The sequence below is a fragment of the Eriocheir sinensis genome, chromosome 19 (genome assembly GCF_024679095.1).
Source record: "Eriocheir sinensis breed Jianghai 21 chromosome 19, ASM2467909v1, whole genome shotgun sequence".
Lineage (NCBI taxonomy): Eukaryota > Metazoa > Arthropoda > Malacostraca > Decapoda > Varunidae > Eriocheir > Eriocheir sinensis.
This window is the reverse complement of record NC_066527.1, coordinates 5,059,876-5,084,430: the sequence shown is the minus strand read 5'-3', so window position 1 is coordinate 5,084,430 and position 24,555 is coordinate 5,059,876. Positions and strand designations below refer to the sequence as shown.

The 24,555-nt window shown below is 41.6% G+C and overlaps 1 protein-coding gene and 1 long non-coding RNA gene across 4 annotated transcripts in view; one reads left to right on the top strand and one right to left on the bottom strand.

Moving 5' to 3' along the window:
* Window positions 1-155: 155 nt before the first annotated feature.
* On the top strand, window positions 156-24,055 carry LOC127000591 (uncharacterized). 3 transcript variants are annotated; one of them, XR_007754323.1, is made up of 8 exons: window positions 156-604; window positions 2,138-2,271; window positions 4,563-4,924; window positions 5,972-6,097; window positions 10,482-10,690; window positions 11,813-12,015; window positions 17,693-17,912; window positions 23,908-24,055. It is a non-coding gene; the product is annotated as an uncharacterized LOC127000591 (long non-coding RNA). The 3 variants fall into 3 exon arrangements; XR_007754325.1 differs by lacking the exon at window positions 5,972-6,097; XR_007754324.1 differs by lacking the exons at window positions 4,563-4,924; window positions 5,972-6,097 and having other exon boundaries at window positions 163-604.
* LOC127000590 (uncharacterized) overlaps window positions 9,847-24,555 on the bottom strand; it is a 68,133-nt gene continuing 53,424 nt past the window's right edge. Inside the window, exons 45-52 of the mRNA XM_050864474.1 lie at window positions 23,836-24,031; window positions 22,393-22,463; window positions 21,663-21,875; window positions 21,024-21,196; window positions 17,705-17,878; window positions 11,831-11,961; window positions 11,130-11,326; window positions 9,847-10,668 (exon numbers count right to left, since the gene is read on the bottom strand). Of these exons, the coding sequence (XP_050720431.1) occupies window positions 10,557-10,668; window positions 11,130-11,326; window positions 11,831-11,961; window positions 17,705-17,878; window positions 21,024-21,196; window positions 21,663-21,875; window positions 22,393-22,463; window positions 23,836-24,031 (1,267 nt within the window). The 3' untranslated portion in view covers window positions 9,847-10,556. The remainder of the gene's footprint in view (window positions 10,669-11,129; window positions 11,327-11,830; window positions 11,962-17,704; window positions 17,879-21,023; window positions 21,197-21,662; window positions 21,876-22,392; window positions 22,464-23,835; window positions 24,032-24,555) is intronic.

Sequence of the window (24,555 nt, the reverse complement as noted above, 5' to 3'; positions counted from 1 at the left end):
TGTGATTATACAACTATTAATACATGTGTAGGTAGCACCACGAAATTAAAAAGATACAATGGTAGGAAGGAAAGCACAACAAGGGAGGGGGCGGTACCTATGGAGACAAAAAGGAAACGGAAAGAAGAATGGTAAAGTTGGCAAAAGTGTTCCTCGCGCAGTGCTGGGAAAAAAGGGCACAAATGTCTGAATAAGTGAATAAAAGTGGCTTTATTTCAGGTTAGAAAATTACATAACGCTGAAAAGAAAGTTGTGTGAATAAGAAGGGAGGAACGAGAGGAGGAGGACCTAAGAAGCGATATAAAGCGTTACAGGTCAAAAGAAGAAGAAGAAGCTGAGAAGAGAAGGCGGCACAATTTTCCCACCGAGGAAGTTTTAGCTCTCATCACTGGGGTGAGGCAAAGACGGCAAACCATCACAGGGCCACTGTCATCTTGCTTCACCGCTGCAGCCAAACAACGAGGAGGTGGAGGAGGTCAGCGCCGTGGGTGGGGTCGGGCGCAGCGTGGAGGAGGTGCCCGTCAAGTTCTCCGCAAAGTCAAATTATAACTTTGGTTCTCCGACTTCGAGCGCCGCACCAAGAAGAAACTCGGAGACTTAAGACGTGAGGCGACTGGCACAGGCGAGACTATATCCTTTGCAGTGTTTTAACAAGCAGTGAAAAGTCGTGGAGGGACAGTTCTCCAGCTTGTAATAGATTTCACACTTTTAAAATTTGGTTCCTTATTACCTTATTAACTTTTATTATCTGATGTTCCTGATTCATTTGTAATATTATGCTATACAACAAAGCTCGTTCTGATGTTCCTGGCAACATTGGGAGGCATATTGGAGTGTCTGTGTTAACAAACATTAACTTTGTTGAAGTTAACTGCAATAATGTTTGTGTTATGCATTTCATTGCATTTAATCTGTATATAATAATAGTATATTTACCTCCTTGTAACTTTTCTGATAACTACAATTTAGTGTAGTTTTTATATTCTTTGTCCTTCAGTAGAAATAGCCATTATGGGTGACTTTACCTCTAATTCCTTGGCATCATAGAGAATTCCTGTCAGTAAAAAATACTCCACTTCATGAACAATTTGTGGACTGCTTCACTTCTTAGGGTCTTTACTGGTGGATCTCTGCCCTGACCTATGTTTCATCTGGTAACTTACTGGAGTTGGTCTGAACTTCAGATGGGGATAGAGTAGGAGATGTTGATATATTGGGTAATTTTCCTAAATTTGGTCACTGTCGACTAATCTTCCAATATTATTTCCAGACCAGTCAGTTGGGAAGTTAGCTCTAATTGGCTAAATATGAATGACATAGTGGTAAATTCAACATGATTAACTCCTTATGGCATGATAGTGATTGATAATGAAATCTGCAACAGCTGTGTTGTGCCAAGTTATCTAGACTTAAGCTCTCAACAAGTCGTCCTTGCCTTGGAACAATTGAAGCACTTTAAGGACAAGTATTGAAACTACTTTTTGTATTCTCAGTTGGCCCTTGATAGATCCCTCATCAATAAGATAAAAAGCTCCCAAAAATCCTTTAATTATTATATGAGAAGTAAAAACTTAATGCTCATTCTGTGGGTCCTCTTAGACTAGCTAAAGGTTATGCAACTGCTGACTGTGAGGAATGGCAGACATTAACTAGAAGATTTTCTTGTTTATATTACTCATGAATTGAATACCCCTTTCTCTCATCAACTGTCTGACTCTTCTATCACTAATATAACTATTTCCTTTGAAGTGGTAAGGCAAAGACTATGTTCTCTAGACATTAATTCTATCATGGGTCATGATGGTTTTCGTCGCGGTCTTTGCAGTCCGTCATCCCTCTATTAAAAAACACCTAGCTTATAGGGTTTATAATATGTTAACAAACACAGATTATATCACTAATTATTATTTTTCAAATATTAGAATAATGAATAAAGAGGTAATAAGTTAATATTTTAGCAGTGATAAGTTAGTGCCATCAATATGCCAGGGGCCACTTCTGTGGCACTTTGGTTAAAATAGCTGTCTATTTTGGAAAAGACCGGTATAACAGTGTTGGGGTAGTTATTCAGGTAATGATTCAGAATAAGTTTGCATAACTGCATTGCCATGTACTAATTTTTTACAAAATTGTACAGGTGGCGGCTCTGCACAAATGGACAACCTCGCTGATGCTGAGGAGGCCATGCACAGATGCTGTACCCTGCAGTTGTTGTGGGCACAGGATCTGATTTAGAATCGGATCCTCGTCTAACACCTTCTGTGTCCGCAGGTAAATTATGTTATAAATGTACTTCATGCTAACCTTTGTGACAAGTGCTACCAACTTGATATATTTCACCATAAAAAATTCAATAATGTAGTGAAAAATCTTGAAATATTTGTCGTTGAGTGCTGGGAATCGACAGGCCTTCATAAAAGTAGTCAGCAGGGCAGCAACCCAACTGAGCCAGTGATGAGCTAAAAAGTCACTGTGCCAGGGGCCACTTCTGCGGCACTTGCCGTAACACCCCAGCTCCACACTGTGGACTCCATATGAAGGAAAGGTGAACCCACTCATCAGTTGCTCTAAAGGCATGGGTTCGATTTCCCATAACTCATGTTGTACGTATATCTTGATTATTTAACACATTCATTTGTTTTATTTGGTATAGATTATTATTTTATTGTTTTGCCCACCAACTCTTGATTTTCAGAAAAAAACTTAATTATGAAATAAAGTTCCACCTTCAGTGGTTCAGTGCAACACACAAGATTTGAAAATCAACTTGACCTTTTCATCTTCATGTTTGCTAAGGCAGAAAGTGCAAAGCTTTTATGTAGTTTCAATTGGGTTTAAGGGGGGCGACTAAGGGGGGTCCTCCTGCCCATATGGTACGTCCAATAGCTTTGAAATCTTAGTATGTTATTTGTTTCTGTAAATATATGATATTCTGTGAATTTCATGTAATTTGGGTGAAGTATAGGGGGTAATCAAATAAAGTGTAATTTTTTTGTTTTTTTTTGTTTCAGACTTTATTTTTCAGTTAATCGCTGTGAAAAAACATAGAAACTTTGTTTACATATCTACATTTTGTATTTATAAAATTGTGATATGTTGTTTTGTCTTCGAGCAAAAAAATTTGCAATTTTTTTTCACTGACAATTTTCTCTACTGTGTCCCATTTTCTTTCTACATTTTTTAAATTTCATAAATACGAAAAATTGCCCTTTAGTTCTAGTTTTAGTTGGTACCAAACAAAAGTCGGACAGACTTTTTCCTGATTTTGTGAAATTTTTTGAAGTGTAAAAAACTACTTTCAGAGATATTGGTTCCTAAAGATTTTTCTTACATTCTATCCATGTCTTGCCATTTGTATTTATCTGATTGGCATGAAATTTTCACATATGATTGTGTATACCTTGTTGACTTACTGGAGAATGCTAAGGCATCTGGTCCCCCTTTATAAAAAATTATTACTCACTCGCAGGTGAGGGTGCCAGAAGGCGCCACCCTCCTCATTGCAGAAGAGGTTACGGTCAAGGTATTCCTGCACGACCGCATTGGGCACTTCTGTCTCGCGAAGAGTGTCTGTAGCTGGGAAAGCGACACGGTGATGAAAGTTTCGCTTGTATCAGAAGGAGGAGGGTTCAACTGAACACCTCTGTGCAGAATTTGTTGTTGGAGCTGCAGTGATGTTTCATGTGGCAGTGATTCTGCAGCTGGTGGTGATGTAGGTGGTGGTGGAGTAGGTGGTGATGAAGCAGGTGGTGGTGGAGAAGGGCATGATGAGGTACTCGGTGTAGGGAGTGGCGAATCAGCTGGTGGTGGAGCAGGTGGTGATGAGCGGCGGGTGAGCATGGCAGGATCACGACTCGCTTCATAAGCTCCAAAACTGCTCCCTTCCTGGTCTTGGCTGCTCTATCTTGTTCAATAAGCCTTCTTCATGTTGATGGCTCTCCTACTACTCAACTTACGTTTGTACGTCATTTCTAAAGACCTTTATTTGTCTGGAGTACAAACGAACAGGTTGCGTGCCCTTCCCCGTTGTTGTCTGGGTAGGGACTGGCTCCACCACACTCCTCTCCTCAACTCACACCCTCCCTGCGATCCGGCACGAGAGGAATGACAGATGACAAAATTTACGGAGAAAAAAAAATATTCTAATGCAAATTTTACGTACATACAAGCACTGAATGATACAGCGTGTGTTGGCGCGCGAGTCAGGCTATGACGCAATAGCGCGGGCCATTTAAATATGGCTTCCAGGGGTGAGGGGCTTTAATTTTATGAAAACAAACCTCACCACATGGCAATTTTGGCTATCCCGGCCATGCTGAGCGAAAAAAACGTATTTGTCCGATTTTAAATATTCGTAAAAAAATAACCTTAGTCGCCCCCCTTAAGGAGAGACCACCATTCTGCATAGTCTGTGTGGTCTGAACATATATATCTTATGTTGAGCAGACATATATATATTTGTTTAGGTTTTCCTAAAATTCCTTGCTAATCATAATCAAAGCACAAAATAAGATATCATACCATGTTGAATTACTCTTATCATAATGATTTTTTACGTACAGCTACTGCAGACACAGAAGTGTGTAGAATCTTCCTTTTGAAGGATTCTTTGACACCCACACCTCTGCAAGGCCCATCACAGCCCCCTCCTCACCATCCCCGCCCTACTACTACTCACCAGCTGGCCCCTCAATTGGCATCTGTACACTGTGCCCCAGAAACCCTATCTCCCACTGATGTAGGAGTGGCACCTCACGCTTCCACCAGCAGGCAGAGGAGGGTTAACCCACCAGTTGGGCTCAAAATGGTGGAGGTTCAAGAAGATTTTTGAAGTGAGGAGCCTGAGTGGTGCTATGGACAAGGTAGCTGCAGCCTTGGAAAAATTGCAGTTACCTTGTCAAAATAAGGTGACAGGTCCAATTAGGTAGGTTTTTATTAACTAGGTTTCTTTAGTTAGAAACAAAACAGAAGTAACATTTTTTATTTTGCCTTTGTGGCATAACATTAATTATTCTACAGTCCATTTTGTTAAGGTGGATCCCTAGATTTTACCTTAGTATACAAGACACTGCTGACTGGCTGTTGGCAGGGAGGGTATCTGACAATTTTGGCATCCAAAACACTATCCTATAATCAAGAAATATTAGTATTTCTTTACTTAGCTCATCTGATATAGATAAGTTTATTTTGTTGATAGCATTGGAATAAGCAGTATTCCACAACTATTAACAATTTCCCATCCTCAGTTGTTAATAATTATGGCGAGTAAAAGTCAGAGAACAACATTTAATGATTATATATACTTCCATCTTTTATCAATATTTCCAGCCATTGTGGATTCACAGCTGAAGTGAATGGACTATAGGTACAAAAACATTCTAAATTAATCAGTCAAAATGTCTGCCCTTCCATTTCCCAAATATTAATATTCCTTTTGAAAAAAAAGAGGTTTTCCTTTTGTTAATGCAGCAATTATTTCGCACACATATGTATGCAGAAAAAACCAATACAGTAAAAGTCCAATCATCCGAAAATCCCAGTGGTATGAATTTGTAGTTTGTATATTTTAAAGTGACTGACAAAAAATGTAAAAATGAAAAACATAACAAAATACATAGAAGTGCCAAAGGTGCCAAGCCGTGGGTACAAGAGACGGAAGACTCAGGCGAGGTATAAATTAAGTCTAGGTGTTGCTCTAATGTACAGGTATCATTCTCTCTCTCTCTCTCTCTCTCTCTCTCTCTCTCTCTCTCTCTCTCTCTCTCTCTCTCTCTCTATATATATATATATATATATATATATATATATATATATATATATATATATTATATATATATATATATATATATATATATATATATATATATATATATATATATACCGCGAGGTTGGGTTGCCCAGCACCTGCAGCACCAGCGGGGAGGCGCCCCCTGCCTCTACTCTGACCTCCGCCTTCTATTTTGTGTTTCAGTGGACGCTGATCTAGGGGGGCGTGGTTGCAGGCCCTGCCCTGTCCAATCCACACAGTAAATTGAATGGGGGGAATATGGAGGCTATAGTCGATCGGCTCTAACTTGAGCCCTGTGGCTTGGCCCAGGTAACCCCCCATTGTTTACACATCTAGCAATGACCTTCACATGGCGATCTGTCTCACTGTTAGTCTGTACGTTATCTACTTATGGAATATAGATATGTTCATAATATGGCTGCATGGTGTTATGAATGGCTTGGGATTTGAGGGAAAGACAACGGCTCTGTAAACATTCCATTTCACTTGGCAACGTGGCACATGCGATGGTGCCACACCATTCACCCTCCCGCCACCATGGAAGACTTGCGTAGGTCCCACTCTCGTGTCCTGCACAGCCAAGCAAAAGATATTATATATATCGTAAATAAGAGAGAGAGAGAGTGGGGTGGGGCGTAGTGAGCTCCTCTGAGGAGAGTGATGGGGGTGATGTGGCATATGCGCGGCTCCGTGGAGCCGTGCCTATAGGCTCAAGTTAAATTCGAAAGACTGTAGCAGTGGTTCCCAACCTCTTTTTCAGGTGACCCCAATCATGCACCTCTAGACATAACCGCGACCCCACTAGTTTCATTGTATATGTGTTATTACCTCCAACAAAGTTGGAAGTAGGTGGGGTCCCATTAAATTTTTTAAGGTCAAAGGTCAAGGTCGCACAATGTAAGATTGGCAATAACTTCGGTTCTCGTCATCGTAGAGACCTCAGACTTGGTTCATATTTTAGCTCATGGAAAGACGCACCTTGCATGGCCTTGACCTTGAAAAGTTTGACCAAGGTCAAAGTTTCCCAAAAAATAGAATTTCATTAAGTTTTGAAACAAATGCTTCCATATGATGCACCTTGCATGGCCTTAACCTTGACCTAGGAAAGTTTGCCCCAAGGTCAAAGTTTCCAAAAAAATAGAATTTCATCAAATGTCGAAACAAATGCTTTCATATGATGCATAGGATCACAGTTGATGCCCAGACCAATTTTCAGGACGATCTTTGGCAGAGGTGTGCACTCTCCGAGTGCTATGTATCTACGTAGTTATATAATAACACCGTGTTTGATATTTTGAGGTCTTGGCAACCCCAGGAAAAACACTGGGGGTCGCGACCCCAGGGTTGGGAAAGGGGGGACTATAGTTAGCATAGCCTCCTCTGCCACCACTGAACAATGGGTTTACCAACAGTGGTGGATGAGTGGAACAGGCTTGGCAGTCGTGTTCTGAGTGCAAATACGATAGGTACATTAAATAAAAGATAAGGTAAATTAACGGAAAGTGAAGTTAGGTGGGGTTAGGTTCACAGGAACTGCCTTGTATAGGCCTACCTCCCTCCTGCAGACTATATACATTCTTATATCTGTGGTTAAAGATGAGGTTGAATCTCGGATGTCCAGTGTCAAGGAGGAGTTGAGTGAGGTGGCAGGCGTGATTTGTGATGAGCAGGCAGAGTCGGGTCGCGCCAGTTTTGCTGACATAGCCAGACGCAAGAAGAAGATCGAATTTCCTTGTCGTGAAGGCCTCAGATCAAGACAAAAAGGCTACTGAGTTGAAATATGAAGTTTCTCAGGCATTACAAGGCATTCAGATTACTGATTAAATCTTAACAAATGGAGGTAACATTGTCATGAACTTTGATGATGAAAATGCAAGGAATGAAGCCGCTCAGAAATTGAAAAATGTAGAGCAAGTTAGCACAAAAAGTGTGGGAAAACTTTAATGAAGAGATTTTTTATTCTCTCTTTCTATTGCTCTCTCGGTCCCACACGTCCTCTGCGTGTATCGAAACACACGAGAAATTAAGCACAACAAGGAGAGGGTATTCCCCAGCTGCCTGGGATGGAACTTACGACCAGCGTGACGGGAGAGCCACTCCTTACCAAGTCGGCCAAGGAAATACCCCATTCGCTGATTGGGTTATGGGAGGCTCGCTCATCAGACCGTCGCGGCACTACAAAACTAAGGCCAAAGATCATGATCTGCAATGTGCATAAGGAGGAGACCAGGGTCCGGTGATAAGATAATTGAGACACTGTTGACTCTTTCCATCCGTGACGCAGATGTCGGTAGCACAGTAAGGAAAGGGTCAAAAGGAAATGGAAAAGGATTAATCCTCTTCTAAACCTCTCAATCCTCTTCTAAATTCCTCTTAATCCTCTTCCATTTCCTCTTAAGAGGTTTAGAAGAGGAAATGGAAGAGGATTAAGAGGTTTAGAAGAGGACTAACCCTATCCATGTGGTGATGCCGACGTCGACGTCGCCAAAGTGAAGGGGTTAAACAGGAATGAGTTCCTACACTCGATTCTTGGAGTTGAGGGGAAAATTGAGATGATTTTTAGCAAGCCTGCTGCTGGTGGCACAATTCACTATATTTTGAAATGTGATCCAACTGTTAGAGAGTTAATTCATAAACATCATGACAAGATAAAACTAGAATGGGGAGTGTACACTGTGAGAGATAGATACCATGCAATCATATGTTACCATTGTCAAAGATACGGCCATCTTGAGGCCAACTGCACTGCCAAGAACAATGGAGAAGCCCCAAAATGTTACAAATGCACTGGTGATCATAAATCAAAAGAGTGCTCCATGGCTGAGAGGAAATGCATAAATTGTGTGAGGTACAAGAAGCCTGAAATCAACCACTCAGCGAATGACCAGTGTTGTGTAGTTCTTCAAACTGAAATTGAGAGAATTCATAACATAACCAATCATGGCTATTAATTGGTGTTTGAGACTTGAAGATAAATTGTATGTGATAAATGTTCAGTGAGTTGGAAATAATCGTTGGACATTGAATTGTGATAGTATAAAGAAAATATCAGATAAAAGGAAAATGAAACAGTGGATATTTGTGACACTATAAAAAGGAAAGATATTGTGATTAGCACGAACCAAAATGTGGCCAAGTGACTATAATGATGCCATGTTTATTAAAAGGACATTAGGTTATCCATGAAAGCAATTAAGACTCACTCACCCACTCACTACGGTGTTGCGAATAAGTGTATATCGAGGTTTATTATTGAGGCTAACACCATTATTGCTGACGGCCCTGTGGAGCGCTGCGCTGACAGTCGAGTGGGACCTGAAACCTCATCAATGGTAAACGGTAAGGTTGTGATTGATCTCCTCTGCCACACCGCCAGCATTGCTGGACCAATTAAGTTCAGTGGTGAGACTCGCATTCCTGGAACCAGGAATCAGCAATCCTCAGTCTTCTGGCCTTTGCAAAGTTCAGAAGAAGTGAACTGTTTGTTTCTGTTTATTTCTTCTTGGACCAACACATAGCTCTCTGTGCCAGTAACTGTATTGAAGTTGCCCAAGACAATGAGTGTGACGCGTGGGGGGCACTGTCCTCCTGAAGAGTCGATCGAGCTTGGCACAGAATATCCTTTTCTCTAAGTTCACTCATCCCGGTAGGGGCATACACTGCAATAAGAGATATGAAGCCCAAGGTGTGCTTCTATCTCACCAGCATCATATGGTCATCACCTGGAGTAACTCCAGTGACGGAGGACTGCAGTCGGCTAGAAATGGCCATAGCTACTCCCTTGCAACAAGCACCATCACTCTGGCCTGACCAGTAGTAGGTATAACCCCCCTACTAATCTCCCCATTGGCAAGTCTCTTGTCTTGGAGAACCCCACTATGTCCACCCCCAACCCAATACAGTAGCAGTGTAGTAGGGGCTTCATTGATCAACAGATTCGGGTACAAATGTTTAATGTTTCATCTCCACCTCAAATAGTATAAGACTGCTGGCCAGCATTGTAGTGGTAATGCTTGGCCATTCAGATAACATAAAAGGAAAGAGTTAAACAAGCAAGCCAAGGTTAATGTGTTTATTGTGCTCCCAGCGCAGCTCATTGGGCCTACAGGTGGCCCCTAGACGAGGTACTGAACCAACTCATCAGGTTTAGATTTCCTGCAAATTCTATTCATTCGACCCACAGGTGTTAGATAGTTTTATCATTGACCGTACATTCAGGTTAGAACCTTTTCTAACACAAATCAAGAGAGAAACTAACAAACTATATGAGGTAAAGGACAAAATATGAAAAAAACAAAATCTATGAATTACCAGTCAGAAAGCTATACCAAGTAAACTGGAGCATTTTATTTTAAGTATTTTATTACGCAGTACCAATTTCATATGTTTAGCTAGCACTACCCATAGTAATCTCTTAGTTACAAAAAGGCACTTAGTGATTCACTCCCGCCATCACTGTAATGATCAATTCACTAACGTTATTGTATAAAGAGGATGGAAAGGAGAAAGGGGAGTCCAGCAAGATTTGAAGAGGTGCACAACACACTTCTAAGCGATGACAGAATTTGAAGCAATTTTTAACATCACAGCTTTGGTTCATATTTTAGAGTAATGCACCACGATGACTTGTGTGACATACTTTTTGTGGACCTAATTTGGTATAAATTTACATATTCAAACTTTTTTTTTTCAGTACTTTTGTCCTGAACATATTTCTTGACGTCCAGTTGTAGAAGAACAGCCGTCCGTCCGACCCTGGGTGATCATGTTACCTTGGGGCGTTGAATTGACTCTTGCTGTACATGGATGACAGGAGGGAGTCCTTCGTGCTGAGGTTCAGTGAGCCATCAAAGTACATGCTGTTGACGTACTCCAGGAACCTGCCGGACATACAGAGGAAGGGTAAGTGTGACCTTGTAGAAAAGTTGCATGGGAATGAGATGAAGGAGAGTGAAGTGGTTAGGAGGCCCAGTTAAAAGGAACGCTAGGAAGTCTGAAGCACTGAATGTACTGAATGTGATTGACCCAGAAAGGATTGATTTAGAAAGGAGGCAGCGCATGAACTTGTAAATCTGTAGTCTGTTCTGTCAAGGCCATTTGGTGAAGAGGAGTTTAGAGAAAGAATTGGCCATCAAAGCTTTGGATTGATGATTAAAAGGAGAAAGTTAAAGGGAAGTTGAGAATAGAAAAAAGAATAGATAAATGAAAATAGGAGAGTTTACGATTGTCCTGAGTGAGAGAGACTCGTGATGGAAAGTAAGGACATTGATCGAAAAGAAGAACAGAGAAGAAGAGATCAATGAAGCAAACTGAACTCCATTTGCATTTCATTTTCACTCACTTGTCGACTTTGCCGGGGAATTCGTTGACCGAAGTTGGACTCTGCACCTCCGCGTCATCAGTGGGCTGGGTGGGGTTGAGGTTGGCTGCAGCCGTTTTCGGAGGTGGGCTGTTACCGCCGAGGAAGGCACGGAAATGCCTCCAAACAAAGTCCACCATCTCGTACTCGTTAGGCTTATTGGCAATGTCGTACTTCACCTGCAGAAAAGAAAGAAATGTTACTGTAGGTGTGAAATAGGTGATTGATTAGGTCAGTAGCCTTTGGGGTGGGATTCTTGGGCCAATATCATGAAACTCTCTCAGGAAAGTTGTAGGGGTTTCCATGGGTGATGTCTTAACCCTAGTGGTAGTTTTGGAAGGCTTCTGTGCCATGAATGGGAAAAGCACTCATGACAACCTGATTTATTTCCTCTGTAGCCTTCACAAATGGTAATAAGAGGAGTTTGAAACATTTGATAATACGTATTGAGTCTTGGTATTTAGCCATGCAAGGTGTAGTGTTTTAAAGTCTCCCCCCACAGTATTAGATTTGGTAGTCTGGTCACTGGTTGGAGATGGGGTGAGTTAGCTGAAGGACTGGTCTGAGTAAGGATGTACATGTGAACATTGATATTGGTGTATTTTTGTGTTCCCTACCTTTGTCATTTAATAGCATCAATGAACCCAGTCGTGTGTTGATGGCAGGCAGGTGGTGATGCTTACCTGAGTGAAGGTCTTGATGATGAGTGTGAGGAGCAGGTTGATCAGCACCCAAGAGTTGAACAAGACGAACACGAAGAACATGATGGGCACCAGACGGGACACCTGCTGCATCTCCTCGAACTGGAACTTGCCTGCAGGTGAAGGGGAGAAAGATGGCTCGGCTGGCAACACTACTTATGATCAAGGTAACTGGTCAATTGTTATTTGTCATATTGGTGCTTTCAAACTGCAAAGGTAATGTAAACAATAGGATGGTTGTGCTGCTTCCTCAGGTTGGTGCTATAAGCCACATTTATGCATAATCTCTTAGTTAGTATAAAACTAATACAAGCTGAGACAATACATAAACGTGGCTGACAGGACTTTTCTGGGCACCACAATAAGATACAAATCATACATATTGTGAGATTGTATTCCTTTTGAAGTTGAGCTGGTGATTATACAAAATGGAATGTGACAGTTGTCTGTGGAAGTAATCTAGGTGGTGTCCTGTTTAGTGGAACATAAGGTTCATAGTGTGAGACTGTATTCTCTTTTAGGTTAATCTAGGGTCATGAAAATTGGGAAGCGATGTTAACCCTTTCATTGCTAAACGCTTGCAGTGGGTGTTAGGCGTATTTGCTGGTGGCGCTAAACGCCCGCTGCGACCTCCAGCCGCACTCAAATCTCCTGCGTATAAGAGTGTTCCAACACTAATTCTCACAACACAGGATTGCCAATTGAGTGGATTCTTCACTAAATTTGGTGGAAAATCATATCAGCCCAGCGCGGCAAATCTATGGACGAGTAACTGGTGGATGTTCTTGCCCAATATAGTGGCATTTTTGCATAGCTTCACCTATCACTGACTGATTCTTTGATCAAATAGTTGTAAATATTGCAGTTGGCAATGCTCCCTTGCCAGAATCTGAAGAAAAAATGCCCGCAGTTCCCTCAATATGGCTGATCATCACGCACGCACCGACGTAAGTGTTAACATTCAACACTCCCTGAACGTGCATGTACATTCGCAAGAGAGGCATAACCGACTTCTATAGATCTGGACCTCCTCTTTCCAATGGTGGTTTTTGTTTTTAGCTGTGATGAATAGTTTTTGAGATACAGAGCTTAAAAGAGACCCCCAATTGGGCTGCCCGACTGCGCCTGAGGGGATAGTTGCGTCCACACCGCGCAAGGAAAGGGTTAAAGTGTCAATTGTAATAATTGGTAAAGTCATTAACTGGGCTTCAGGCAGGGTTCTTCAAAGTTTGGGTAACACGCCAGTACTGGGTCACCACAGCTATTCACTGGGGCATCACTTCTCAATCATATAATAAGCAAACCCCTGATGGCAGGAGACTCATAACTCCTAGTATTGTTAAGAGCCTTGCATTTAGTAGGAGTAGGTAGGAAGACACCTACCGAACGGGCGTGAGCTACTCCCAGTGAGGATATATGGGAAGCAAGGAGGGTACTGAAGCCCTTCAAAGACCCTTCCCATGTCCTCACTAACCGTCGTAGCTGGGCACGATAACAGAAAACCTTATTTCCGATAACCGATAACTGATAATGGAAAACCTCATATTGATATTTCAGATAGAGAAACATAGATGAATTCAAATTTTCATTATCTGTATTTTAGAAAACCTATAAAACCAGAAAACCACACTATGACACGTACATATGGACGGTAATACAAGAAATGCCTGAACCGGTGTTGTGTTATTTGGCTTCCCAACCATCAAAACTGGCGCTTTTATTGACAAACACTGGTCTTTCGTGAACTGCAGATGCTCAGACCAGCAAGCACAGACCTGTTCAGTCTCACAAGCTTTTTAACCGTAATTAAGAGTTGGTGGACCGTGGAAGGCTGAATCAGACATACAGTACCACTACCACCATCCTCACTGTTTCTAGAACGACACTCTGTACGAGTTGTATTTATATGTACAGAGTGTCGTTCTAGAAACAGTGAGGATGGTGGTGCTGCATGTCTGATTCAGCTTTCCAGCAACTTTGTGAGACTATACTGGGCTACGCTTACTGATCTGAACATGCGCAGTTCACAAGAGACTAGTGTTTGCAAACAAAAGCGCCAGCTTTTGATGATGGGACACCAAATAACACAACACTGGGTGCCTTCAATACCATGGCATGCTCACAAATGAATATGGATTATCAAATTTGAGGCAGTGAATAATCATTTTGGGGGCAAAGTTAGTTGATTTTTCTCTTTGATATATTGATTTTTGAGTCTAACATAAAAAAAATAACCTAGTGTTTTAATGTTGATGATCTAAGTATGAAATCTCTTCATCGAAGATATTGCATACCCCAAAGTTTTTTCATACAACACCGGGCGCCCGGACCACGCATGCACAGTAGGGAGGAGACAATGTTTTTTTTTTCTAAGAGGCGGAAAAAAGTAGCGATTAACGCTAGTTTGGTTACAAAAGTAACGAAGATACCGATATATATTTAAATAAGTAGCGGATGGCCGATAACCCGATTTTGTTATCAGCGATAAAGTATCTCGATAACTTATCGCGATAACGCCCAACTATGCTAATCGTTTCCCTTTTGTCTCAACACTAGAGAGCAGTTCAGCATGCTCTCTAAAGACAGTTTCTCTCTCTTTTTACACCACACTACATTCACTCAACACACACACACACCTTTTCCCAAAATTCAAAATTGAAAATGCCGAAAAATTACAGTGCCTCGGAGTCCCCACCTGGGGGGGGGGGGGACCATAAATTCCCCCAGGGAGGACTCCCCTTCTGGCTGCTGACTTGAAAGGTGTCCTGATAACTCCTCGAACCTCTTCCTTATCAATTTCTGCAACATTCGCGGTCTTCGTTCTAATTTTCATTCTGTGGAACACCATCTCTCCTCCTCTAAACCTCACCTCCTCTTCCTCACCGAAACACAGGTTTCTGAGGCTACTGACAGCAACCTCTACTCTGTTCCCTCCTACTATCTCTATCCTAAATTTCAATCCAAAGCTGGATGTTGTGCCTATGTACAAAACGACATCACTTGCTCTCGTGCCCACGACCTTGACTCTTCTGAATTTTCTTCCATCTGGCTAAGACTTCATTGTCATTCTATTACTAAATACATCTGTGCTGTTTATCTCTCACCTAACTCTACCAACTATGTAAAATTCTTTGACTATTTGAACTCTAAAGTGGAGCACATCTTGACTCACTCTCCCTTCGCTGAAATCTCCATCTTAGGAGATTTCAGTGTTCACCACCAACTTTGGCTTTCATCCTCTTTCACTGACCAGCCTGGTGAACAAGCCTATAACTTTGCTCTCCTCAACGACCTAGAGCAGTTGGTTCAGCACCCTACTCGTATTCCCGACCGTCTTGGAGACAGGCCCAACATTCTAGACCTCTTCCTTACCTCTAATCCTTCTACTTACTCTGTCAAACTGTTCCCTCCGTTGGGCTCCTCCGATCATAACCTTATTTCTGTATCCTGTCCTATCGCTCCTGTACATCCTCTGGACCCTCTGGACCCACCGAAGAGGCGATGCTTCTGGCATTTTGCTTCAGCTCGGTGGGATGACCTGAGGATGTACTTTTCCGATTTCCTGTGGAATGATTACTGCTTCCAGGAGAGAGACCCCTCTGTGGGTGCCCAGCGCATCACAGAGGTGATGTCTCTGGAATGGAGGCATACATTCCACGTACTTTCTCTACTCCTCATGTTAAAAAGCCATGGTTTAATCATGCTTGTTCTCGTGCTATTAAAGATAGAGAGGCAGCTCACAAAAGGTTCCAGAGCCTTCGAACATCCACTAACTTTGACCTTTACATTTCAGCCCGGAATCGTGCCAAATCTATTCTCCGACTTACCAAAACTTCTTTTATCAATAGAAAATGTCAACATCTTGCTTCTTCTAATTCTTCCTGTGACTTCTGGCATCTAGCCAAAAATATCTCCTCCAATTTCACTTCTTCCTCTTTCCCTCCTCTCTTTAACCCTGACGGCAGCACTGCCGTCTCATCTGTCTCTAAGGCTGAACTCTTCGCTCAAACTTTCTGTAAGAACTCCACCCTGGACGATTCTGGGCATATTCCTCCTTCTCATCCCCCCTCTGACTCCTTTATGCCTGTTATTAAAATTCTTCCAAATGATGTTTTCTATGCCCTCTCTGGCCTCAACTCTCAGAAGGCTTATGGACCTGATGGAGTGCCTCCTATTGTCCTTAAAAACTGTGCTTCTGTGCTGACACCCTGCCTGGTCAAACTCTTTCGTCTCTGCCTATCAACATCTACCTTTCCTTCCTGCTGGAAGTATGCCTTTGTACAGCCTGTGCCTAAGAAGGGTGACCGTTCCAATCCCTCAAGTTACCGCCCTATAGCTTTACTTTCCTGTCTATCTAAAGCTTTTGAATCAATCCTTAACCGGAAGATTCAAAAGCACCTTTCCACTTCTAACCTTCTATCTGATCGCCAGTATGGGTTCTGCAAGGGGCGTTCTACTGGTGATCTGCTTGGCTTCCTAACTGACTCTTGGTCATCCTCTCTTAGCCGTTTCGGTGAAATCTTTGCTATTGCGCTGGACATATCAAAAGCTTTTGATAGGGTCTGGCACAAATCTTTGCTTTCCAAACTACCCTCCTCCGGTTTCTATCCTTCTCTCTGTACCTTTATCTCCAGTTTCCTTTCTGACCGTTCTATTTCTGCTGTGGTGGACGGTCACTGTTCTTCCCCTAAACCTATTAACAGTGGTGTCCCACAGGGTTCTGTCCTATCTCCCACTCTCTTTCTGTTGTTCATTGACGATCTTCTTTCCAAAACAAACTGTCCTATCCATTCTTACGCCGATGACTCCACTCTGCATTACTCAACTTCTTTTAATAGAAGACCCACTCCACAGGAACTTAACGATTCAAGGCTGGAGGCAACAGAACGCTTAGCCTCAGACCTTCCTATTATTTCTGATTGGGGCAAGAGGAACCTGGTGTCCTTCAGCGCCTCAAAAACACAGTTTCTCTACCTATCCACTCGACACAATCTTCCAAACAACTATCCCCTATTCTTCAACAACACTCAGCTATCACCTTCTTCAACACTAAACATTCTCGGTTTATCCTTAACTCAAAATCTCAACTGGAAACTTCGCATCTCATCTCTTACTAAATCAGCTTCCTCTAGGCTGGGCGTTCTGTACTGTCTCTGCCAGTTCTTCTCCCCCGCACAGTTGCTATCCATTTACAGGAGCCTTGTCCGCCCTCGTATGGAGTATGCATCTCATGTGTGGGGGGGCTCCACTCACACAGCTCTCCTTGACAGAGTGGAGTCAAAGGCTCTTCGTCTCATCAACTCTCCTCCTCATACTGATAGTCTTCTACCTCTCAAATTCCGCCGCCATGTTGCCTCTTTCTATCTTCTATCGATATTTTCATGCTGACTGCTCTTCTGAACTTGCTAACTGCATGCCTCCCCCCCTCCCGTGGCCCCGCTGCACACGACTTTCTACTCATGCTCATCCCTATACTGTCCAAACCCCTTATGCAAGAGTCAACCAGCATCTTCACTCTTTCATCCCTCACGCTGGTAAACTCTGGAACAATCTTCCCTCATCTGTATTTCCTCCTGCCTATGACTAGAACTCTTTCAAGAGGAGGGTATCAGGACACCTCTCCTCCCGAAATTGACCTCTCTTTTTGGACACTCCTTTATCTCTATTCAGGAGCAGTGAGTAGCAGGCTTTTTTTTTTCTTTTTCTTTTTTTCTTTACGCCCTTGAACTGTCGCCTTAGCTGTGTAAAAAAAAAAAAAAAAAAAAAGGGTCATGAGAGGAAAGCTTAATATAAAACTGTGCTGCATGAAGTCATCTTTGAACACCACTTCCATCACCCCCACAGTGAGCCACCCACCGAGCATCATGCTGAAGCAGGTCTCCACAGCGACGACGAAGTTGTGGAAGTCGAAGAGGTACATGTTGAGCAGCATGAAGAACATCGTGACGAATGTGAAGAAGCAGAGCAGGAAGGCGACCAGGAAGCCACTCAGGTCATCCCAGCATTGGCTCAGTGTGGCAGACAGCAGCCCTGCAGACACAGCATACATTTATTTCTCATTAAGGTGAGTGACTTACCTGGCAGGTCTGTAAAACTGTAACTAACAGGTCATCTCAGCCATGCTCTCTCTGGGCTAGTTATGCCAGTACTTAAGATATGAATCTTGTGTGAAATTTTTTATTATAAAATGTCATCATAAATAATTGAGACAGTTGACAGACTCATAGCCTGACCAAGTCCACAGGGAAAAATAAGGATGTTTAATAAAAAGATTACAATATTAAGCTTGAATAAACTCTGCACTCATTTCTTAGCAAAGTGAATCAAAAACAAAAATCCAGCACAAAAGAGTCGTCTGAGTATGCATTGCTGATGTCACCTCTGTTTAGAGTTGCAAAGGTGGAAAGTTTCTGGAAAAATAGAAACTTTCTAAGGAAAGTTTCCTGTAATTTTCAGGGCCTGGGGGTTTTCACACGTATATTTGTATTAACCCTCTCGCACACCGTAAGTTTCCAGTAAGTTTCTGTTCCACTCATCATGCATTTCTCACGCCCAACCGGCCTTTTTTTGCCGCCGCGATACTCTACATTCCCGGATGTATTTTACCCTCACAGATATATCGTACCCCAATAAATTTGGTATCAGTGGCTTCATAAAGACTTGTACTAGAACATGCGCAGATAAAAAGAGGAAAATATATATATAAAAATTTATGACACGTTTTGCGTCATCGTGCGCCAGGACCTTTTACCCTTTGAAGACGCGAAACGCGTCATCATGTGGGAGAGGGTTAATAAACAAACCAATTTTAGTTAATATAACTATTAATTAAAAAAGTTTAGGCAACAAAAATATTATTTCCAATAGGTTAGGTTAAGTTTAAGGAACTTTGAAATGCATGACATCCAGACACCTATAGCATAAATGTACAAAAAAAGCCTTCACTGTATTATATTTTCTATAGTCTCATTTAGTAAGGAAGAATATACAATTTTTCCGAGTTAAGACATATGGTAACTGTGGTTTTGTTAGCTTATGGCACAAAATAACAAAGGATGACTTCACTCAGTCAGGTAGGAATCATAGATGATTTTCCTGAGTAAGACATATGGTAACTTTTTGTGATTTTGATAGGTTAGGTTAAGTTTCGGTATCTTCAAACGTGATAGTCAGCAACTCTGGTAATTACAATGAATGACCTCACTTTGTTGTAAGAAAGTCTCATTAGTTAGGAAGTATAAATTAATTTTTTGAATCAAGACCTATAGTAACTGTTTGGGGTTTTGTTAGGTTAGGTTAAGTTTAGGGTATCTTCAAACACATCATAGCCAGACACTAATGATATAAATCAGGAAAGAATGACCTCACTCTGTTGTATAGAAAGTCTCATTTTAAGGAAGCATATATGAAATTTCTGAGTCAAGACCTATAGTAACTGTTTGTGGTTTTGTTATGTTAGGTTAAGTTTAGGGTATCATCAAACACAAGATAGCCAGCAACTTATAGTATAAACCAACAAAGAATGACCTCAATTTGTTGTATTTAAGTCTCATTAGTAAGGAAGCATATAAGAATTTTCTGAGTCAAGACCTATAGTAATGTTTGGGATTTTGTTAGGTTAGGTTAAGTTTAGGGTATCTTCAAACACATGATAGCCAGCACCTTATGGTATAAATCAACAAAGAATGACCTCACTTTGTCATATAGAAAGTCTCATTAGTAAGGAAGCATATATGAATTTTCTGAGTCAAGACCTATAGTAACTGTTTGTGGTTTTATGTTAGGTTAAGTTTAGGGTATCATCAAACACAAGATATCCAGCAAATTATGGTATAAACCAACAAAGAACGACCTCAATTTGTTGTATTGAAAGTCTCATTAGTAAGCATATAAGAATTTTCTGAGTCAAGACCTATAGTAATGTTTGGGGTTTTGTTAGGTTAGGTTAAGTTTAGGGTATCTTCAAACGCATGATAGCCAGCACCTTATGGTATAAATCAAAAAAGAATAATCTCTATGTTGTATAGGAAGTCTCGTTAGTAAGGAAGCTTATATGAATTTTCTGAGTCAAGACCTATAGTAACTTTGGGGTTTTGTTAGGTTAGGTTAACTGGAGGGCGGCATGAACCTCAATAGGCGTCACTTAATTAAACAATCCTGCCTCTGTCACCACTGGGCTAAGGGACATTCACTAACAGCCCCTTAAAACTGAAGTCTAAAGAGGCAACAGTGTAGTGCAGTGACTTGCCTGATGGGCGAGCCTCCCATAACTCACTCTGTGAGGGGGGGTACAGGTAACTCTCGATTTATGCGAGTATTGTGTCCTTGAAGAGGCAATGTAAATCAAACAAGAGGCAGGTTTCTATCGAAAAATAAATATTCACTTCATTCAGTGGAGAGAGAGAGAGAAAGAGAGAGAATATCCATATTACCAAGATATCCACTCAGGCACTCAGTCTCAGCCTCACTCGTGTGAGGAAGAAATGAGGGACACCATGAGTGACTGGCTAGTATTGGTACCGGTACCGAGCAGTCTGGAACCGGTACTGTACTGTATAGCTGGTACAGTTAGTGCCGGTACTGGTACCGGTACCTGCCCACCCCTATTGCTGAGTAGCGTGGCAGCGTGGGTACTGTATTGTTGTTCAAGTGGTGCACGGGAAGAACTGAGCTCAGCTGTGTGGCCGCGGCGCATTGCGTATAAAGTGAAAAAACGTGTAAATTAAACATTTATTTGGATTTTTGACCCCGCGTTATTTAGAAAAACGCGTAAACCAAACTCGCGTAAATCGAGAGTTACCTGTACCTCTTTGGACAACTGGTTAAGGAGTGGCTCTCCCGTCTTGCTGGTCGCAGGTTCGATCCCCGGCGTCGGCAAAACCTTTCCTTGTTTGGATTTATTTCTCGTGTGTTTCGTTACACGCAGAGGTCATATGGGAGAGAAGTTAAGAGAAAAATTCTGGCGTTTCAACAGTAACCTTGGCCTAAAAAAAAATAATAATAAATAAATAAATAAATAAATAAAACCCCAAAGGCACCATAGGCAAACGTAATTTTTTCCAGATTCTCTTAAAGTTACTGAAAATTTCCAAAATTCCCATGGAAAGTTTCCTAGTTCAAAATTCCTGGGAATTTTACAACCCTGCTTCTGTTTCTCTGGGCCAGCCAGACTCACCAATTCTCTTGTTAAAGCGAAGCAGCTTGATGAACTTGATGGTGCCCACGAACACAATGAAGCCCACGATGTAACCGTATATCTCGTGGAGCGTGGCTGCATACTGCATCCTGATGTATCCATTGCCACTGGTACGTGCAAACTCCTTGAGCACCGTGTTAGTCTCCAAGTCCCTGTAGGGCGTGGAGATGGTGTGAGTGTGAAGTTAACGGCATCATGGGTTAACGGAATTAGTGAGCATATCTTGATGAGACACATGATCAACCCTTCTTGAGACCATACTGTGAGCTGCGAAATGTGTTTTTTAAATTATCATGTACCTCCAATATAACAGCTATCATGAATCTCCACTATGATGCCAATTTTTTAATAAGGCAGTAATAAGACTCCCTTCTTGGATTTAGAACAACAGCTTTTTAAATTAATCTTGGTACAAGTCCAATGCTATCATATTACATTGCATCAGCAGTGGTAAAAGCATAATGATTTATATTAACATATTTGGCAAAAGAAAATTTTGTGTGTATCAATTTATGCTTTGATTGCTTATCTGCTACTCTGCTGTTCCTCATTTGATATTCACTGCACTCCACCGGTGTGGCTGCATGCACGGAGGCTGAATGGAGGGGCAGCACTGACCTCAACACATAGATGATGATGCCCAGGTAGCTGGCCACAATAATGGCCATCTCTGCGTAGGACCAGTAGTTCTGGAAGTACTTGCAGCGCTGGCGGTACAAGAGCAGCAACTCGTGGCCGGTGAAGTAGATGACAAAAAGTATAAACACAACTTGACAGAAGATGACGAAGAAGCCAGACGTCTGGTACTGCAGCAGCCGTATGCCCTCAAACCTGAAGGATGGTGTCTTGAGTACTTTGGGTCCCCCTGGCCTTACATAACTTAGTAATTGGGGAGAATAACATACGACTTAAAACCGTCTTAAAACTTCAATTTGGACCCACTCATGATGTTCTAAAATATGGATGATCACTTAAACAAGTTTTCTCAAACATTTTGAGGTAAAGAATACGAAAATCAAGGCACCACCTCTTGATGAAGTATAAAAATGCCATCAGGCAGCCATAATACCTGGCAATGACAATCCCCAAGATTCACTAGAAAACATATGAGAATTTACGAATGAACGAAAAAAGTTGAAAAAATTATTTCTGGCTCAAAGAAATTCATGACAGGAGATAAAAGGGAGAACTTGAAAAGTAACAGCAACTGTATCTTAAGCAAAGCAAAACAAAGCAGATTTAAAACTGCTATTTAAAAGCAAAAAAAAACTCTGCCTTCGCAATGAGACGGTGAGACCACACCGCTTGGTCAGAAGCCAGACAATCTCCTTGAGAGTTTGAACATTACCTGTACATAGGTGTGATGCCACCTCCAGGAGCAATCTCAGCCATGATGAGAGTAAGCCCAAAGAGGTTGATCTGTGAAAAAAATAAGTTGGTTCACTATGTAATTTATCTAGCCAGCCTTTTGAAAGCAGGGAGAGATGCAACAACTAGCTGCTGGGAGTAAATGGGTGTCCTGAAATTACAGGTGACCCTTACTTTAAGAATGTTCCCACGACAAAAATCTCCTTTGAGGAAGATTGTGTTTTATGTACTACTTAGCTCACATAATGGATGTCAAAAATATCAAGGCAGTAACAGATGTAATATAATCAGCAGCTTCAACTTGAACATATAAAACACTAGTACAACTTCCAGGAGAAAAATTAAGTCGAGGGTATGCCCTGAAAAATTAGTTTGATGGGACACATGACTTATATAATCATTCTGATCGTCAATATATAAATTAAAATCACCACATATCAAGAGTCATCCAGTTATTCCAGAAAATGCCTTGAGAAACTGCTCAAACTTGTACACAAAGCTGTCCATGTCTTAATGACTGCCTGTAAATCAGTGCAGCTCTAAAGGCCTGTTGGTTAAATCTTATTCCACTTCAGCTGATAATTAAAAGCGACTAATGTAAAATCTATCTGAGATATTTGTTACTGATCCAGAGTAGACAACTGCTAAATCACCATGAGGCCCAGAAACATTTAGTCTTCTTAAGAACTTTAATCATTGCAGCAAGAATTATGCTCAGGTCTGACTCAAACAACCAAGTTCCTACTATACATGTTATTGTAGGATGAACTCATCCAAGATTTTTCTGATCTGAACAATTTAATTATGCAGGAACATTAAGCAGACCTTGTTGTAGCTGGTTCCCTGGCATTGTCTACAGTTTTTTTTTTAAATGTTACCTTAGTTAAGAAAATAACAGTCAAGTGAGTGGCTTGGTTTAGCTTTTTGGTCAGTCTTGAATGTTTTTTATTTTACTTCCTCCTTCATAAGGCTTGCTCATTAACCCGGTAGCAGCGGGGATCATGTTTCTTAATGGTCCCTCCAAATGAGAAAAAATCACCCCTCACACAAACCATTTCATAATATATATCAAAGCATTTGTGATCAGATTATGTATCATCTATTTTTTGGGGTTCATATCATGGCACAAATTTGGCCTGTCGGTGCCACACGGTAAAGCCACAAATTTGGCCCGTTGCTGCTACCGGGTTAAGAAGGAAATATCAAGATAATTAACAATTTGAATTCTTGTATTGTGGCACCATTTTTTGTTCTTTTTGGGAGTAGCCTTTTTTTTTTCCTTCGGTCCATCTTTACCTGCACTAAGATAGGCTCAGGCTGACCACCATGCCCCTCAAGAAAGCCTATTGGTGCTACAGGCTTCAACATTAAAAAAAAAAAAAAAAAAAAAAAAAAAAAAAAAATACACAGACCCAGACCAAACCTGTGGGTTGTAGGTTGAGAACTCAATGAGCACAGCACGTGTGTATGTGTCTATCCAGTGGTTCTCTTGCAGGAACTTGAGGTTGGCCAGCACGTCCTCAGTGTCATTCCGGAGGTGGATGACGTAGCCACCGCCCCCATACCAGTCACGCCTTCCCCAGATGGGAAGACTCTTCAGCTCCAGGGCCGTTGAGTACCTGGGGCGGGCAAACAGGTCATCTTAGGGCATGGAGCTGGTGGACAATGTAATTAGGATGGTTTGCTGATCTTTACCTATACTTCCAGTTGGTCATTAGTACTGAAGCCACTGTACTAAGAAAAAGAGAGTAGGGATGATTATAACGGCATGTGAAGATGAGGGAAATGGGGAGGCATTGGGGAGAAATGTTGGGGTGGAAGTGCCAGATCACCACCCAACAGGCAGGCCAAGGAAGGCATGGAGGCAGTGTGTTGGAGATATTTGCCAGCATTGATCATTGGAGAGGCTGAGGCAATGGACATAAATAATTGGAAGTGTATCATTGGCCATCTAACCCCATAAGAGACAAGAAGCTTCTAATGGTTGTATTTAGAGTATATGGCATAGGATGGGCATCAACGTAAAAAGATCAGATCCTTTTACAAGGATTTGAGTGCCTTTGTGCATGAGTGGGGAGCTGAGTGACCCACACACTCATAAATTACTGATAAACAGGAATGAAGCATTGCGTGAAGAAGAGTT